Source organism: Montipora capricornis, chromosome 13, assembly GCF_036669925.1.
Source record: "Montipora capricornis isolate CH-2021 chromosome 13, ASM3666992v2, whole genome shotgun sequence".
Lineage (NCBI taxonomy): Eukaryota > Metazoa > Cnidaria > Anthozoa > Scleractinia > Acroporidae > Montipora > Montipora capricornis.
In genome coordinates, this window is record NC_090895.1 from 48,530,100 (window position 1) to 48,549,164 (window position 19,065).

At 38.3% G+C, this 19,065-nt stretch overlaps 1 protein-coding gene across 2 annotated transcripts in view; it reads right to left on the reverse strand.

The window, feature by feature from the left end:
- Window positions 1-19,065, reverse strand: part of LOC138028822 (single-stranded DNA-binding protein 3-like) — a 416,845-nt gene that overhangs the window by 378,229 nt on the left and 19,551 nt on the right. Inside the window, exon 9 of one of the 2 annotated variants that reach the window (XM_068876446.1) lies at window positions 2,373-2,430. The exons of the other annotated variant lie outside the window; for it this stretch is intronic. Within the exon in view, the coding sequence (XP_068732547.1) occupies window positions 2,413-2,430 (18 nt within the window). The 3' untranslated portion in view covers window positions 2,373-2,412. Of the gene's footprint in view, window positions 1-2,372; window positions 2,431-19,065 lie in introns of those variants that run through there. 2 annotated transcript variants of the gene reach the window in all.

The window sequence follows — 19,065 nt, forward strand, 5'->3', positions numbered from 1 at the left end:
AAAATGGTCTAAGCATCCTTTTCATATGGACGGGTTCACATATTCTCTGCAGTTACGGTGCAAAAAGAATGCAAATGAATTTCGCACTTTTCGGTATTTTTCGCTACTCGCTAAAATTTCGTGCGAAACGAATTTTCATGCAAACTTCGTCGAAATTCAAAATGCCTATTGTTTCAATCAAAAAACGAAATACTTCGCAAACGATACTCGAATATTCGACCGAAATTTTGTTGTATCATAGCGAAATTTCATCGTGACATAGCGAATTTTCAATCTTGCGATAGCAAAATTTCGCGAGTGCTTATTGAAAGTTCGCAGCGAGCATTTGCCTTTTGCAGTAAGCATTTAGTTTAACGTTCAAAAAGGCCAGTCGAACCCATCATAAGTGACCAAGCCAGGTACTTGTGAGAGTGGTCGCAACAAGAGCCGGTCACTTACGTGAGCCGATTCTTTTCGATACCTAAATTAAAAACAAGGGCGGGTGGTTGTGGCTTTTACCGAGAGCTTTCAGCAAAAGTCCTGTCTGGTTTTAAAAATTCTTATTGTTGGTAAAGAAGATAACATTCGTGATATGCTTCTATTAAAAACTGGAAACTTCCTTACTCTCATTCACCTTCTGGGCAAATACCCTTACAAATTACAGGAAAAAAAGGCGAACAATCATCGCTTTCGCCAAAAGATTAAGCAGGCAGATTATTCATGGTAAAGGAAGCGTTTTTAAAAGTCTTGTGCTTTACAATCTTTCTAGTCATTCAGTCAATGTGTGGCACTCTGGATTGCTTCTAAGAAAACGTCACAAAAATGTCGATTCCTCCCCATGGTCTTTTCGAGTCCTGGAAACCAATCTGTTAAGAGAAGTGTCCTATTTGCCAAAATAACTAGAGTTTCGATGAAAACCAGGCGAATAGTATTGTTAGGTTTGGTTTGTCGTGTTTACACTCAAGGTTGAGATAGAGTACAGTTGTTGATTCCAATCTATTCCATGAAAAATGCGAAACGCTGAACCAACAGTGTACGAAATTTAGGTTTTTAATCCGCGGCGTACACGAGCGATTTTTTGCTCGCGACAGTGATGCGATTTTTTGAATTTTTGTCGGCTCACCAGTGGAGCGTGATGAAAAGCACAAGTGTAAGGTCCCACGCTCTTGAAGTCTCCGATTTTGTTTTTCAACGACTTTTTTCTGCTTGCTGTCGCGTTGCCAGTTCAAGGGTGGCTACACTTGCGATTTTCAGCGCGCGCATGGCGACGCGACAAAATTGGAAAAATTGCTCGTTGTAACCGCAGCTTTAGGATTAACGATAGTTCGAATTAAGTTTCTTGAATGTGCGGTTTTCAAGTATTTCGTACACCGAACTTCAACCGAAATTTTGTTGCTTAGATTTACAAATTTTTGTTTCAGTACGTACAAACTTGAACCAAAATTTCGGTGTTAGATTTCTCCTGTCGAGCTTTTCTCGTTTCGGACTGTTCCCCCCACTCTCATAAAAACATAACAGAGTGAAAAAACAAACTCCAACCGGCTAAATTTTGTTTGTTTAGATTTGGCAAAATGTCGGCCTGGCTGATTCTGAATTTGGTGGGGGTGGCTCAGCGAAAGTTCAAAGAAATTTGGCCCGAAAAAATCACACTTCTTTCTCCCCGCAATTGAGAGAACAATAAGAAAATTTCATCGGAGTGAAACTCGTTAGCAGTCTTTGGCATTGCACAGTACGTTGTGTATTGTAGCAATTACATATATATATATATTTAGTGAGAATTGATTGCACTGCGGTGTGCAAAATTTATAATAAAAAGAGTGAGGTTAATGTTGTATCTTTAACAAAAATCCCACCCAAGGCCATTGTTACCTATTATTCATGTACAGTACATTGTACCTACATACAGTATTGATGCTACAATAGGTGGCCCAGCCCTGTCATCAGTAGAAGGCAGCTGGCTACTACCATGGTGAAAATATCCCACTACTCCGGGTAAAAACAGACTTAAAACACTGGAACTGCAGCCCCTTTCTCCCAGCTTAAGAATACGAGTTATACGATTCGTTTCTGTGTCCAATGCAAGAAGATTGATTTGAACTCATCAATGGGGCCACTTCAGGGATGAATGTGGTCCTGCACTCAAAAACCTACCGTATTATAGTGTATTCCCAATAACAGCAGTTTTGTAATCCTTTGTAGGAAATGATATGATTGCGACAATGAATCATAATTTACATGTAGATTGCTTTGATTAATTGCATTCATACCTGCGAGGATCAGAGCGTCACTTAATTTCATATCGCAGTTCATATATCATTTAGCGGGCTACTGTACTCATCGGACAGACCATCACCAAAAGAGCCACTTTTGCCTTTTTTAATTATTGTTTCGTCTTTACCGGCGGGACAGGAACTCGAGGAGGATTCATTCTGCTCATTTGCATGGGTTGACCTTTCAAATAAAAAAAAAACAAGAACACTCACGGTTCAATCCATTGCTTTGTTTTAGTAATTGTCCGACATATTCCTTCACAAAGTCATGTTTACAGACACCTGCAGTCCGCTAGGGCCAGTCATGACTCTTGAAATACAGAATGTTTCACGACAGGTAACCGGTGCAATTCCTGGATTTAGTTGCATGTATGACACTTTGGTATAAAGAGAGAGCACATTGCTTTTATTCAGGTATAAGCACAATGATTTTGACGGAGCAACTTTTTCGCAAAGACCGACATAACGAGGGGGAGTGCCATTTGTACACTTAGTCTTTGCAAACATTCACAACTGCTTAGTTAGTCCAAATTACACCAGAAAAATCATTGTGATAACTTATTAAATAATTATAATTAGAACATGAAAAATTATAACTTATCATAATAATGCAGGTCTATCATGGGTTATGAATGAAGTACAATGTACAAGGGCCTGGCATTTGATTGGTTATCTGTTGAGTTTCTTTCAATTGGCACTGACCCATCATAATAACTGGTTTGTTACCTGTTCCCTCTGCAGTGCAAAACTGCTAACCAATTGAATGGAGACTTTTTTCCATGTATATTGTTACTACACGAAATCACACATTGCTGCTCTTGTCAAGAAGCATGAAAATTTTCTTATTCTAGCTCTTCGTCTTTTTAAGAAGTTGCTCTGAGTCAGTCAGCACAGGAGCAAAGTAGTCCCTATTTGACCATGTTTCTTCTTGTTGATTTGAAACATCAGTATGTTATCAAACCACATACAAATGAGCGTGTTATACTCCCATCCCGGAACAAAATCCGCATACATTAATGGACTGTGGGTCTTGTCACTGGTGTCCCAATTGTGAATCATCTGTAAATCACTCAAATTTGGATGAAACTGCCTTATTTAATTTCCAGCCGTTTGGTGTGGAAACTTTCCACAGTCTTAAAAAGAAATGGTACACCAGACCAAAGCACATGAAATTCAATTGTTCGAGGAACCATTTTTCCAAGCATTTTAAGTGCCATTAGATTTCATACAGTGTAGACCTGGAGAATACCGGGTGACAGAAAATGCATTCCGCTGTGAGTTGTAAGCGAGATACCATAGCGAAGTGCAATCAACTGTTAGTAATTCAAATCGCCTTAATGAAACAGCTGATTGTCCCTGTTTTGCACCAATACTTGGAAACTTTGCGTCAAGAAAAACAGCAGCATCACCACCAGATAAAAGACACCACAATAGAAAATTTCAAGTGGGAAAACAAATCTCTGTTTAGAAATTGGTAAGAATTTTCCCAATTTGTTTGTGTGTTTCTCAACCCTGCTGACGCCAACGCTTTAAGTACAATAGAAATGTAAAAATTAATATTTGACTATAAAAAACTGGCATAAAACCTGCAACTTTGCACGTACTCTTTAACTCATCAATAAGATTAGCTTGGGTGTTGGTGGCTAAAAGGTCGCAAGCTTGTTCTTTAAAGCCCATAAATCTCTATTAGTAAAGGTGGTCAAGAAGGACACACATTGCTCGCCCTGTGGTAAGCTTTTCCAGGTTGTCTTGTTGGGTCTCCATGGTGCTTGGTACATCAACGTTTGCCCCCCAGGTACACCTGCCTACACCTCCAGAGGGCTGAGTACAAAATGAGTTGAGACATGGGCAGTGTATTGTACTATAGATTTGATTCAACGACACCATGCTCAACAAATATCCCCTGAGTTGCCCTTTGCCAGTTGGGGTTCTTAACTAAACTGTATACACTACCGATTCCACAAGAACAAAACACTATGTATTGATAGTACATCTTCCTTCAAATTTTTGCGGCATTTTGTTGAAGAGTTAATAACCGGATAACAGGTTCTTCTTAACTCCGGGCGCAATAGGTCTCCCCCTTATCAACGCCCTAACTGAATAACAAAAGCCTTTAAATTATTTTCAAGCGACTACACATCCACTTCATTGAGCCGATACAATAAAATATTAGTAAGAAGGATCCAGCCAGTGTATCAGGCCCTTCTGATAGGGTTTACGAACGATTACTAAAATGCAAATGATGCTATTGTTTCAGGTCAGATTGTGCGATTAGAAAGGCCAATTATTCGAGAAATAACTTGGAATTATGCGATTTTTTTCTTATAAATTGTTCAAGCTTGTTTTATTAGAAGGTTGTCAGGTTAAGAAAAACACTTTTTTCCTGCCCCTAAAGACATTTTTTACAACACCCGCGGACAGGCTGTACAGCGAACATGACGTACTCTTCGTATACGATCGACATTAGTTGTGGGAGTATTAAAAAAATGAGGTCTTCTTGCACTACTGGTGCACAGCACCACGTTACAAAGTTGAAAGGACACAGCAAACATGCCAAATGAATTAGAAAGGTGCTTGTCAACCACGAACTTCCGTAGAAAAAAAGCCGAAGATGGTCAATCACAATCGCAGGGCCATGACCTCCCAATTTATACGAGAGAAAATAGGCCGCGCTTTTCTCATTGGCCCGCGGCTTACAGAAGACGCCGCAATGTTCCCCGGTACCCCGGGTAATTAAATGGTTACAAATCTAACCGTTTCCCCCCAACGGCTTTTTTTTCAACTCAAGCCCGCGGCTTATATTGACCACGTGGGTTTTGTGCCTACTGGTGGTGAAAGACTTCGGGACCAAATACAACTGCCTCCTTTTCCGCTCTATTAGGAATTCCGGTTTGTTTCCTTGGGAAAGGGGTCTGAACTTTTCCAAAAGATATATTAAATAACTTAATATAATAAACTAAGGCAATTCCTTATTTAAGTGCTCCTGCCAATAGGATAACTGTTGTACTTTCCTTTCTAATGCGAACTGCAACGGTGTTCTAAAAGCCATGCGTATTTAAAATTTATCCCTGTCGACTGGTACTATTCACTTCTCCACGCTGAATGACTCTATGCTACACGTCAAGAATCTATACTTCATTGAACATTTTTTGGACTGTTCTATGCTGACGGTGTTCCTCATTTTTACAACGATGATTGTGAAATGGTTCAAATTAATCTGAGCAACTTACAACTTACTCTCCCTCCCGAATGAACATTTCTTATTCCATATTAAAGGAGGAAAACAGATGCAAACTGACGAACGCCCAAGAACGACAGACTCAATATTCTCCTTCTTTACAACCACCCAAATTATTATTGTAAGTACAACTTTGTTAAATCACTTTCTAAGACGCCCAACTTTGGTAGAAACTAACATTATCGTGAAAATTGAACTGTCAATGGAAAACTTGAAAACCTTGCTTCTTCTGTTTGACTACTAAACCCCACCCCCCCGCCCCCCATCTTAATTGGTTTGTTTAATTGGTTTTATATGATATATGTTACTTTTAAGTAACGTTGCGACTCGTAATAGTTATTCTGTTTCGTTTTGTTAGTTGATTTTATTCTTTAGTGTACCACTTGTTATATTGTTGTGTTATTGCAAATTAAAAAAACAAAAAAGAAAAAATATATTATATATATATTGACCGTGGGTGATAATAGAGTCATTCGTATAATATGGTTTCATTTTGCGTATTTTGTACCCCGTGTCGCCATATTAACGAGGTCCGCAGCTTATTTTTCCTTTTCCCCCTCACTCCGTTGGGAGATCAAAAGGCCCTCTATTGCACGGCAGAGAAAAAACATCAGTCCGCCGTCCACGTTTGGTAGCTTGACCGGTGTGATCGTTACTTTTCCTTCTTGCGTTTGCCTACAAAAGAGGAAGAGACTCGTGAGCTGTCAGATTGGGCGGCAGGTGGGAACTATCCCTTTCTCTTGCCTTTTCGTCGAAGAAAAAGCAAGCTGTTTTTCCCGTGGCAATAACAAACTTAATCCATGAGTAAAGTATTTTTAGTAACAATCAGTTTTTTCACCAACCGAAAGAAAACTAGCATTTTTTCCGCCCCCCCAGAAAAAACCTTACAAACTTATTTTTTCCACAAATTCCTCTTCTTCTACTAAAGGCAACTGTGTCATTTCAGTGTGGTGTGTATATAAGCGGATGGTTCGTTGTTGCTACCAACATAATGAGACTCGTACCAGGTATCCCGCGACATGAAAAACAATAAAGCCTTTGAACTTCTGATATGTTTTACGAAATCGAAGATGGACAAAGGTTTTATTAACCTAGAAAGCCTTTTTTGTTCCAAGATAATTCATACTTTAAAAATTGGCGTGAATTGTATGCAGGAATTTGTCTAAGAAACTTGTGTTTGATATCATTGTGTTCGTTTTGAGAATTTATGTGCGTCCTTTTGTGAATTATTCGATTTTTCGTGAATTGTGGCGATCGGATGCGATTCTTTGAGGTCGATTTTGTGCGAAATCGCACCATCGCGTAATTCCAGAAAGGCCTGGTTGTATGCTGGAATAAGTACAGAAGCAGGAGGGGTGATAAGTTTGTGCAAAAAAATCAAATTTAGACTTACTTATACCTTTAATCAAAGAGTTGACCATGTATGTGCAGCCCCGACTGATGAGGTGAAATCTGTCTGGCATTGGCTATAAATCGTCAATTAGTACGTCACTCTTGCACGTAAAATCGTGACAAGTGGACTATGGTTGTAGCAGACAGAGATATGACAACGTCCTTCCATTGACAAATAAAATTGTGTCTGGTGTTGGGAGAGACAGGGCAAATAAAAACATAATTAGTCGTCACTCCTTGGAGGAAAAGGTATAGACTATACAGTACCCATTGACATCCCAAGAGCTGGTGAATTGTGACGCGATTTTACTGTCTACCCCGAGAAGATTTTCTTACTCATCAACCGCATGGGGGCATCCTAGGGTGCCTAGGTGCTGTACGGTGTTAACCACGAAAAAATTGTTCCCTCCATGAATTACAGTAAATTACATTTACAAATGATTCACATTTTGAATTGGCTCTCATCTCATTGCCACAGCAGTAAACAAAACCTGATCTAGTGCGTCACAATAATTATGATGACAATTTCTTCAAATTGTGAAAATTTTAACAACACCTTGGTAGTTTGCACTGAAAGTTTCCTAGACCCCCTTCCCCCTGCATTCCCTTTCAGGTTTTTCAAAAGTATCTTACCTGTCCCTGGTACCCTAAGCCATTAGGCAGTCTATTGTTTTGCTGGATTATATCTTGACATCGTTGTGCATAAGGTGTCTACAAAAAACAAACAAATAATTATTTTTAACATGTTGTCCACAGACTCAAAAGCTTGTGCAACCACAACAGGTTTAAGGACGTTAGCGGCCCATTGCTACTGGGCATTCCTTACCGCGCAGACAGCAAATTCACATGCCACGTCATGCCTCGAGGCGCGTGCACTCAGTACTAAAATGAACAATGTATAAGTACTAAAATGAACAATGCCAATGTGTGGGAATTAAAAAATGTTCAAGTTCTCCCGCCTCGGGACATGGAATCCTGCCATCTTGCAGCTGCAACGTGCATTGAAACTATTGGTCGCTAAATGCGAAATTGTCTCTTTAACAAAACCCAACAGTTAAAAAAATCCCCTAAATTCACTTGATGGGTCCACTTTAAACAAAGTTTTGGTAGAAGAACCTTTCACTTCAAAGACTGTAATTGCACTATTTTTTGGGCTGTACAGACACGCTGTGGCCTTAACCGCAGATGTAGGGTTTTCTTCCGGGCAAGTTTCTCTATGCTCCAAACGCAGTTGGTGACCCCTCCATGTTTTTTTACCATCTCTGACATCACTAACTCATCATCTTTCACTGGTAAAATTTTGGTAGAAACAAAGCAATGTAACTTAGAAAATTTTTCGCACACGAATGACCTTAAGTACGATGTACCATTTCTACAGGTCACTTCTCTACAAGTCCCCCTTGGTTACAAACCATATACCAACTTACAGAAGCTTAAACTTTAGCAAGCTTCATTAGTTCCCTAAAGACAATGTTATGCTAAAGGTTTCCCAGGTGTAAATCTTATTAATATCTTGTCAGATTCTTATTAAGATATTAGATCTTAATAGGATCTCTTGTTTAACTCTTCAGATCTTAAGAAATCTTAGTACAAAATCCTGTAAGATCTTGGACAGCATCTTACAAGATCTTATCCAAGAAAAGCAATATTCAACATTCTACGATCTTACACAATACCTTGTAATATCTTAAGAGAATCTTATAGATCTTATCAGAAACACATCAGTATCCAACTTGCCAAGACCTTAAAAGATCTTAATAAAAATCTTGTAATATCTTAAAAATAAAGCTTACCAGATCTTGTCAAATTTAGTCCGAGGTGCATAGCCTTTTAAGATCATAAAAGATCTTGATAAAATCTTCTGTAAGAATCTTAACGACATCTTACAAGATTCTTGTCATCAAAAGTCAGTTTGCAGCATTCTATTGATACAAAAAATTACAAGATCTCCAGAAAAATTATTAGGTATCAACACTCTAACATCTAGACAAAACAATGTTAAGACAATATTACAAGATCTTGTCAAAAAAGTTAGCATTCAATGGATTTCAATCTTATAGGTAAATACATAGGCATACTAATAATAACACTCACTTTATTTGAAGTCCGTAAGGCATTTATTTGAGCAATGAGACGGCTCTACTAATTTGGGAGACTACAAATCAACTGAAAGCAGAACAAATCAATTGCAATATTGTTTTGCTTTTGTGGTGTTATGAGAGGAGAAAACTGGAGTGATGCGAGGAAAAAAAGCCTCTTGGTTAAAATAGCTTTTTCATACAGACCTAGTGCATTTGAACTTCAATTTTCAAAGTTGATATTTAGTGTATTCTTAGGGTTCGGTACATTTCGCCGACGCCCCACTCCATGGACTCCCCAAATTGGACTACCCTAAAAATTACTATTTTCGAATGAGTACTGTTGATTCCATGTGTAAGCATGCATCTCTCCTTTTCGATTATTGCCTGTGATGCGCGGATTACTGCATGTAAGCTAACCTTCTTAACAATGGGTGACTTAGACTTAAATACTGTTGAACAATGCTGTTTTAAAATGGTGGTTGAGGCTTAAGTAAGCACTATTTGAGATGCTGCTTACACATAGATCTACCCACCCGTAGTTTCTTCGTTTCCGAATTAGTCATTCTTTAGGGTAGTCCAATTTGGTAGTCCATTCTGACTCTGGGGGGTCAGCGAAAGGTACCAACCCGTATCGTTTTAGCTTATTACCAGTTCCTTCCGATTGGTGGCTGCTAAAGAGGAAATATGCTGAACCTTGCTTACTCTGGTAGTTATTAACTTTACAACCACCAAGGCAGTTTAACAATCAGTTTTGTGAAGTCGTACTCATCTCGAACTCCCGATCTCTTTCTCTTCGTATTGAACCCGTCTAGCCACGGTGGGCATGAAAAGCAGACATCAGTAAGACTGTCCACTGAGTTTGACAAGAAAGACATCTATTTTACAATTTGATTTACAATTTGATAACAACTGACGATTAATAGTTCACCATCTTCTTCAACTTCAAGGTAAAGTTAACCTTAAATTAAATTTCCTCTCCACAATATCCTTTAAAACTGGATCTTGAGGTAAAGGTAGATCTTGGGCAGACAATTTCTGCCAGTTTTTCTTGTGTTCTTCAGGTAATGCATATGCCACATTTTCACGTACAATGTAACAAACTACTTTTCCATATACGTTCATCCCATTTGAATTGAACTCCACGAGATAGGCTACCATGAATTGTTCGTGTCTTGGATACATTGTGCTATGGAAGATGACATGATCTTTGGTCATCCCTTAGGAAACCAGGAGTGACTCTGAGTTGGGCTGGACACTAAATGGAGAATCAAGAATGTTCTGAAACTTGGACATCTTCTATGTAATGAAAGGGTTATTGCTGGATACCCCCACAAAATGCACTCTGTACACGGAGGAATGAAAAAGAAAGCTTTTATTTCCGATAATATTCAATAGATTGTGAGAAATAACCAATCAACGGATTACCTTGTTTGATGCTGTCTGCAGTCTAATAATCGGCCTTATTCCAAAAGGAATATGATGTATTACTCGTGAAAATTACACACTCCAAGTCAGGCAACTTAATCCTTTCCAATGAACCCATTATCTTTCGAATCTTTCTCAATTTAAATGAATCCGTACAAAGATTTGTATTTTTTTTGTCATTTATTCAGTCCCCCACCATTCCAGGTTTATTCCAATGGTCCTTCCGCCGCCTCCTGGGATAACACTAGAGAGCCGGCGGACTGGAAACTAGTGAGTCCTGGTCGTTTTGGGCCGCAGTCAGCGGTAACCAGTTCCCGCTCTTCCAGGTTTGGGGCGTTTTTATTCAAAACGTTTGTACATACGATCTGACACGCTTTTGTGGTGACGATTGTTTTTTGTTAGTTTTCAACAACTCTTTAAATGCTGATTCCAGGCAAGGAAATGCTTACAACAACTCAAGTAAAGAGGTAAGAGCATTAACTTTAAGCGAATAACATTTGATTTGATGGCTTCTTGTCTTCAAAATGAGGAACGATTTTACATGCACGAAGAATTCACATTTTTCACACCTTCGAGTCAATTTGTGAAAGAAGGAGACTCAATTTGGCTTAAATGCTATAGCCCTGTAAAAATTGGTAAAGCTTTACCTAGAATATTGAAGTTAGATCAAATGTTGATGGCAAATGATTTGGAAAAAAAGTTCTCATACTGCAAGTTACATGTGTAACGATTGCACAACTGATTCCTTCTCGTAAAAATGCTAATTTCTGTCATTTTAACTATTGTAATCAATGCAGAAAATGCCGGAGACAGCTCTTGTGGACGTTTGTAAGTAGAGACCCAAATTTATGAGTCCTACTCATGCACACCATTTAATTGTAAATGATCAGTGTTTGCGCATACTATTGTACTGTATTTTTTTAGTTGCCATGAAAGACACATCTGAAAAAAATTATTTGATTGGGCAGCAGGGAAAGGTCCTTTACAGCAGACAAAATTGCTTAGCAGCCAATTCTGCCTCCTCAACCAGTTATGGTTGAATGTATTTGGTGATCTCTCCTTGCAGACTTGTTATAGTTCTGTGTTTAAAAGCGTTTTTTGTTTTTAAATTTTAAAACCAGGAAACCCAATCCAAAGATTTTGGCATGAGTTAAATGTTTAGGTTCATGCAATAAAAAAATGTTACTAGCTTTGCAATCTTGTAGTCCATTTTTTTTGTCTGTGAGCTATGGTAATAACTGTTAATAGCGTGACTACAATTATTTTTTGAAGTTTCCAGCACATTTCTGATTTGCTGGAATATATTATTTTACAGGATCAAGATATGAATAACCCTGTTTCTTGTGTTCCATGTTTGTCTCTAGTACTTCTATTTCTCAGTGAGTTCAAGCTATTATTCTTGATTCTATCATTCTGACCTTGTTCAAATGCAAGCATTATGCATGAGATGTGCGTAAATTCCCTATTGCAATACTATTCCATACCTGTTTAGAGGCTAGTCAAAGCCGATTTACATACTAATAGTATTTCTATGTAAGTGCTATGGTACAATGCATTTGTTGCTATGGACCCTCAGTTAGTAGTGTAGATTCTATTTACAATATAATGCAAATGCTATGAAACAGTTATATTTTTTGCCTATATTCAGTTTTTTACAGCTATGTAGAGGTCTATTTGTAGCCTAGTACACCCTATGCTACACTCACTATGTAAGTGTTGTATGTAACTATGTAATAAAACACCTTACTTGTGTTGTGTATTTTCGGTTTCGAATCTATGTGGAAACTATGTTGAAACTATTTTTCATTTTTGGACACAAAAACCGGCCATAACATAGCCTTTACATAGGCCTCTTTAAAAAGGTTCCATTTGACTAGCTAAAACATACATGTAGCACTTTCTTTCAAAATATGTAGATGAGGCAGATGTATAACATATCTTTTGCTAAATACGGCCTCTATATCGAAGTTACATATTTTGTATCATAACACCATATTTACATACGTGTAGTTGTTGTTACATCGATTTACAAACGAGATTACACGTAGTGTCTGGTTCTACCAAGGGTAAACAAGCATATGTTGCAGCTTTTTTGAATTATGCATTGGAAGTAGTCCTCGTTCAAATAATATGTTATCTTGACCTTCATATTTTTTAGTAAAAGTAAGTGGTAATTGTTTTCCATTAATCAAAATTTGTGGATACCATTATTAGGTTGCCAAGAGGTGCATCACGCTTTAATTTTACTCAGGAACAATGTAGTAGTGTCCTTGTTTTCAATGTTTCAAAGTTGTATAAATAGTTCATTGCTTGCTTGTAATAAAAATAGGATTTCTGTTTTAATAAAATGTTTATTCTAAAGTTTTTTCCTACACTTTCTATTTTGGTAGTGTTTTTTAGGTCAATATGAGAAACATCTTGATAAGATCTCATATTAAGATCTTGTGAGAATCTTGGTAAGGTCTTGTAAGATCTTAGCAAGAATCGTCGTAAGATCCTGTAAGATCTTACCAAAAATAGTTGGTACGATCTTGTACAGATCAGTTACAAGAAACCATTATGGTAAGACCTGGGTAAGATCTTACAAGGTAATCTTAGTAAGATCTTGTGAAGATCTTGTAAGATCTGGTAGAGACCTTGGTAAGATCGTTTGTAAGAGCTTTGAAACGATCTTGTAAGTTCTTGGTAAGATCCTTTGTAAATCTCGTAAGAATCTTGTAATAATCTTGTAAAGTTCTTGGTGATAGATCTTGTAAGATTCTTGAAAATAAAGAATCTTGTAATAAATCTTGTAAGAATCTCAAATAAGAAGTAAGATAAGATCTTAGTAAGAATCTTGATTAAGGAATCTTACTAAGATCTGTACAGATGCGACTCGCCTGGTAAAACCAAAGTGGTCCACCATAAAAAAGTTTTTTAAAACTTATAGAGCGCCAATCAGGGTGTTTGAATTTGATTGACAGTCAACCCCTCCTTGGCAAACGTTCGCTAGACGTTTGTAAGTTTGAACACCGGGTGAATGGGTCGTTAAGTTGACGTAGTTATGTCGTAGGTTGTCCAAATGTAAAAGTTTGTTGGGTGGCCACGGTAAGGCGCGTTGCACTGTAATAAGATTTCCACCTGGGTTGCCAACTTGAAGGTTTTGGTTGTTTTGTTGTATTGGTCAAAACAATGACCTGTAATGAGTGACCGTTTCGGTTTGTTTCTTTAAAAACCTGCCAGTGCTAACTAGAAAGCCATGGACTAGGAACAAAAAACTTAACCACACAATCAAAGGTTTGAACCTTACCTGATTGGCATGTACTGTAATCCTTGAAGGTGGCTGGAAGTTAAGAATATTTCATAGTTAATATTATTAAGTGCAACACAAATTATTAGACAAGACTTTTGAAAAAACTGTGACAAAAGTAATGGTTAACGTTATATTAAAGTTACATCTTGCTATTAAGATTAACTGCGATTTTGTCCATAATGTCTGTGGAATCTCATCTTCACGGCGCTAAAAGCAAAACTGCATTTTGACTTCTCCTTCAGTCCAAACTTTCCATGCCAAGGCCAAGAGTTTGGCCTGAAACCACAGATCCTGAATCAACAATGATGCATGACAAAACCTTCTTAACAGCATCTTCGGTTTCCCACAGTACATTGTACATTTTTTACATTGAACCATGGAATCTTTCTTCGTCCACTTTTGAATCCCTTTTTACTGAAAACCTCTAAAAAAGATACATCATAATGATATCTCCGAGCGTGTGTAATAAACAAAACTCCAATTCACTTTCGAAGTGTGCGTCCAATCTTTCCCAGCTATGTTCAGCAATTTGATTAATGGGTTCCCCATTGACCATTAAAATCGTCTGGCATTAGACAGAGTTTAAATACTAAGTCTGGCCGGTTTTGGACGTCAAAGGGTTAATTTAGAAGCCAAAACGGAGTTTGACACTTAACATGTAGTACCTGAAGGTGAGATTCCGCAGAGTTATGAAAATCACAGTAATGGAAAATCAAACTTAACAGACTGATTATACATGGATCAATGCCCTCACTGGACAAGGCATGTTTCATATACAAAGGATATTAAGACTTTTTGTACCACCTTGAACAAATTCATTAGCCTTCCCTCCAGTAAAAGAAAAAAAAATTTTGCAATTTGTCAAAGGGACCAAAATTGATGTTTTGCAGGCCTGGATTAGGACATCGGAGTCCTTCCTCCTTTTCCTGTGACAAAAATCTTTGCACGGCGCAGAATTAATGAACTACTACATTCCATTGTTTCAAGGATTTGCAATTCGTTTGCTCATAGCCTCCTTTGCTTACACCCTAAAATGAAAAACAAAAAAACATTTGCATTTGTTTTCTGTTCTATTTAAAACCAATCAAATTTTTGGGGGCCATTACATGGTTGGTTTTTTTTTTTGTTTTTTCATTTTTTGTTATTTCATATAATGTAAAAAACAATTGAATCTATACACCTGGACCCTGGTTATGTTCAAAAGCCAATTAACGCTAATCCCAGATTGAAAATTAACCAAGAGTTGTATTTTTCTCTACTCCCAAATTCTTTTCAATGCTGATATTCTGCAAAAACTTTACCGTAAAAGAAGTCAATCTTGAAAAAACGAAATAACCAAAATAAACTTTCAACAAAAAGTTGAAAAACATGCAAACCAAAACGTTTTCGCTAATCCTGAGTTACCGGTAATTGGCTTTCGAACAACCCGGCCCAGGGTTGTGATTTCAAAAGTACCATCATTTTGAATTAATATGGTGAAGACATTTGACCTTGTACATACTTTAACAGAAGGAGTCAGTTCCACACTACAGGCATGGACAGTGTACTTGACAATATTCAATTTTACCATTACCTGATTAGGCATATAACCCGGTGGAAGTTTGATGTGACAGAGGTTGATGAGTGTGACGTCTTGTGGTTGTGAAGACTACAAAAACACAGATAGAGATATTAAACAAACATCGTCGCTCTTTGGAGGTTGGGTGCCCGAAACATCCTGGAGCTTCTCACTATTGGCAGCCATCTCCAAGATGGAGACTGCAAACCGATGGCTGGCAAAACCTTACAACCCAGCAATGAGCCCCCACGCCCCCGAGAATGGCCACGTTGTGTTGGCTCTCTGTGTCCTGGTTTGGGTCGTGTGTCCGTCACACTGTGTACACAGTGGAAAGCAGAGGGTGGGGAGGGAGGGAACAAAAACCGCTCAAACGCTCGCACACACAATGCTCCTACTTCCCGACACACTGATAAATAACGCGATACAGCCCAAAGCACGCGGTATTCCATGCATGCGCCTAATACTACAACCACTGACCAATTGGCTGCAGTCGCTCCTAGTTGTTTACTTGGTTACACTTCCGTTAAACCTCAGTAGAATAAAGCAAGCCCCCTTCAATTTATGGCCACCGTTCCTTGTTACTGTGTACGCAGGGGACCCGATCAGGCGAAACAACGGAAATAATCATGGGGCAACATCAGACCCCACAATATGACCAGTTCTCAACATCAGTAAGCTTCATAGCTCAGTTGGTTAGAGCAATCGCACCGGCATCCACCACAAGGTTCACAGGTTTAAACCCCGTTGAAGTTCCTGAATTTTTCAGGCTTCTCTCACAACAATCGATCAAATTGTGTTCATAACTGTGAGGATTCATGGCTTCACTTGATTATAATTTTCAATTAGGTAGCCAGCTTCATGAAAACATCATGACAACCCTCAGCTTTAACTCTATGAAAGTTGTGTTTTGCCTATGTTGATAGACAATGTACACATGTACTGTACACTACTCTAACCAATCTCAAGACCATCACCAAAAGAACCACTTTTATCTTTGTTAAATCTGTCTTTTACCGTGCAGTACAGGAACTCTAGGATGATGCATTCTGCGCATTTGCATGGGCTGACCTTTACAAAAAAAAACGGAGGTCGTCGTCTCCGAGACGAATGTCTCGTCTCTAGAGACGAGTGTCTCGCCTCTCGAGGCGAGACTCTCATCTCTATAGACGAGACACTCGTCGCGCGAGAAACGAGACGAAACTGGTAACTTACTTTTGTCGCGGCCGCACTGTACCTCTTTGCTTCCTTTACTGTCGAATTCTAAATGCCGTAACATCCGGCCGATGCTTTTTGTTATTGTGAAAAATCTTTCTATATACATTTATCGTTCAATCAAAGCCTCCCCCCCTCTTGTTTCGTTCCAATTGTCAGAAGAAATCGACCAGTCCCTACGAACCTATTTTACGAGTTTTTTTTCAATGGGATGTCAAAAGGCCAAGTGGATGTTATGCATAAATAATAGGGGAAGTTCCGGGCGATCAAGTCTGCGAGTGTGACCCGTTATAAATATTGTTTCACAAAATGCTCCAGAATCGCAAAGTATCACCACAGAAGACAAACAACATTCTAGAAGCTTATTCTACGACCCAAATTAGGTTCTGGAGGTAATTTTGAGAGTAGAAAATCAATTTTACGCCACATGGTATTTTAATATTTAATTAAGTTAACACAACCGAAAGACGCTTACCTTAAATATTTTGACATGAAAATGCTTTTAATACGATTGCCATAAAAACTATCTAGTTAAGCGCGCATATTACACAACAATGATGATTCATAAAGGCCACCTTTTCCAGCGAAAATATTTTGTGAACATTCAGACAACATACTTTGCTATAAGAGGCAAACAACCCTTCCTACAGTGTATTTCATTACGTGCGTGAAGACAAGCAAGTCAATCGGGTCAAAATTACACTCCGTGTCAAAAATGCGAGTCGGCACTGCAAGCAATATTGTCCCTACCAGTGTTCAGCATAAACTCCTTTACTGAAAAAAACCCTTTACTTGAATGTATCAAGCAAAAATGGGCAACAAACGCTTTCTTTCAAATAGCCTCTGTATCTTTGCCCGTGACTAACAAGTCAATTTAGAATAAGTAGTGAAAATTTCTAATTGTTTCCAGAAGACTGTGCAGATTTCGTAAAAACAAATAGGCCAGACACACACAGTCACAGATCCAAGTCTCTGTCTTTGTTAACCCTCTACTTTACTAGAGAATTTTCCATTTGATGTTCAGTTCTGTTGTACAACACACCACATTCTTACAATATTAGAACTACAGCTCACGTTGAGTACGGCTCGACGGGCGACAGATTGTTTGTCGAAGTGCCATTACTTGCGGCATTCCTTTTGAAGATTCCAGTTTTTTTTTCAGCGCCGGTCTTGTTCAGTATCCCATTGACATTCCATTATTGAGCTCCATAAGGGTATATTTTGTTTAAAGATCCACTAAAACGCCATTCGTGTTACATGACTTTCGACGCCATTGCCGGTAAGTTAATCATTCTACTGTGTCCACCAGAGAAATCTACGCATTTCCCACTACCCTCTCGATCCTAAGAACATACACACAGAAGGCTCTATGCACAAACTTAAGACACCACTTAGCAGGGGAGTGACAGGCAAGACTTTTACCAACACAGAAAAAAATAAATAAAATAAAACTAACAAATGAAACGCACATTGCGACTGGGTTGCCACACTGGCAACCCAGTAATAATCTGAATGATTAAAAACAGTAACTGGCTGGTGGAAACCAGTTGACTTTAACCTACTGACAAATCCACTGCTGCATGAAAGCTCTATCACCTTTCTATTGAACAAAATGCAGGTACATGTACAGTAAGCATCGCTTCTGATCACTAATTTAACTACCTGTAATTAAAGACACATCTGATCACTAATTTAACTAATTAAAGACAACAGGTTCTTTTGTTTTTCATTCAGCAAACGGCGCCGCCAGGGAAACTGGTATTTTGCAAATATTTTTTCAAATATCAATTGCAAAACAGCCAAAAAACAGGCATTCATTTTATTTTCATTTCCAAAACATCTGTGGAAATTTCAAGTTGCTATGATGCTTATTTCTTTCCTGTTTTTAAAGTTTAACTCAACTAAACTCAACGAAAAAGGAATTGATTTCCTGAGTAGGGAACTCAAGCTTCATACTGTACTGCAAAAACCTGCACTGGTCAGTCAAAAAAAACTTGACCCTAAAGTAAACCTACACATATAATTGTATGAATTCATTAATTTTTAACCTACCTGAACTATCGTGTGGAGGATGACAGCAATGCGACATTAGCATTCTTCTTTGTCATTGAAACAACTGAACAAAAAGGTCAAGGATGTCATTACTGTCATTATGATATTGTTCATTAATTAACTAAGACATTTTCATGTGATCATTGAAGGAGAGAGAATGCTCCATATTTGACGAGATCCTGCTCTTCTCTGGATGTAATGAAAGTACTTAATATCAATGTTTGTTTGGAGCACCTCTCTGCCGGTACCAAAACTGAATTTTGGCTTCACAAGTCACATTCCCAGCTTTTCTCCATTTAACCCATTGACATCTGGAAGTGAGACTTAACAGATTTTATTCTGTCTAACGCCAGACGTCTTTACTCGTCAAAAGGGGGTATCTTAGGGCATTTGAGGCATCAATGGGTTAAATTTTATTCATTGCACAGCCACTAAACAACACAGTTGAGATCTTCAGGCATTGACAGGAAAAATCACCTGGCATTAGACAGAAAAATTAATTAAACACGAAGACCCCACTGCAAAAGGGTCGTTTCATGCTCTGCTTTCATTCAATTTCATTCAAA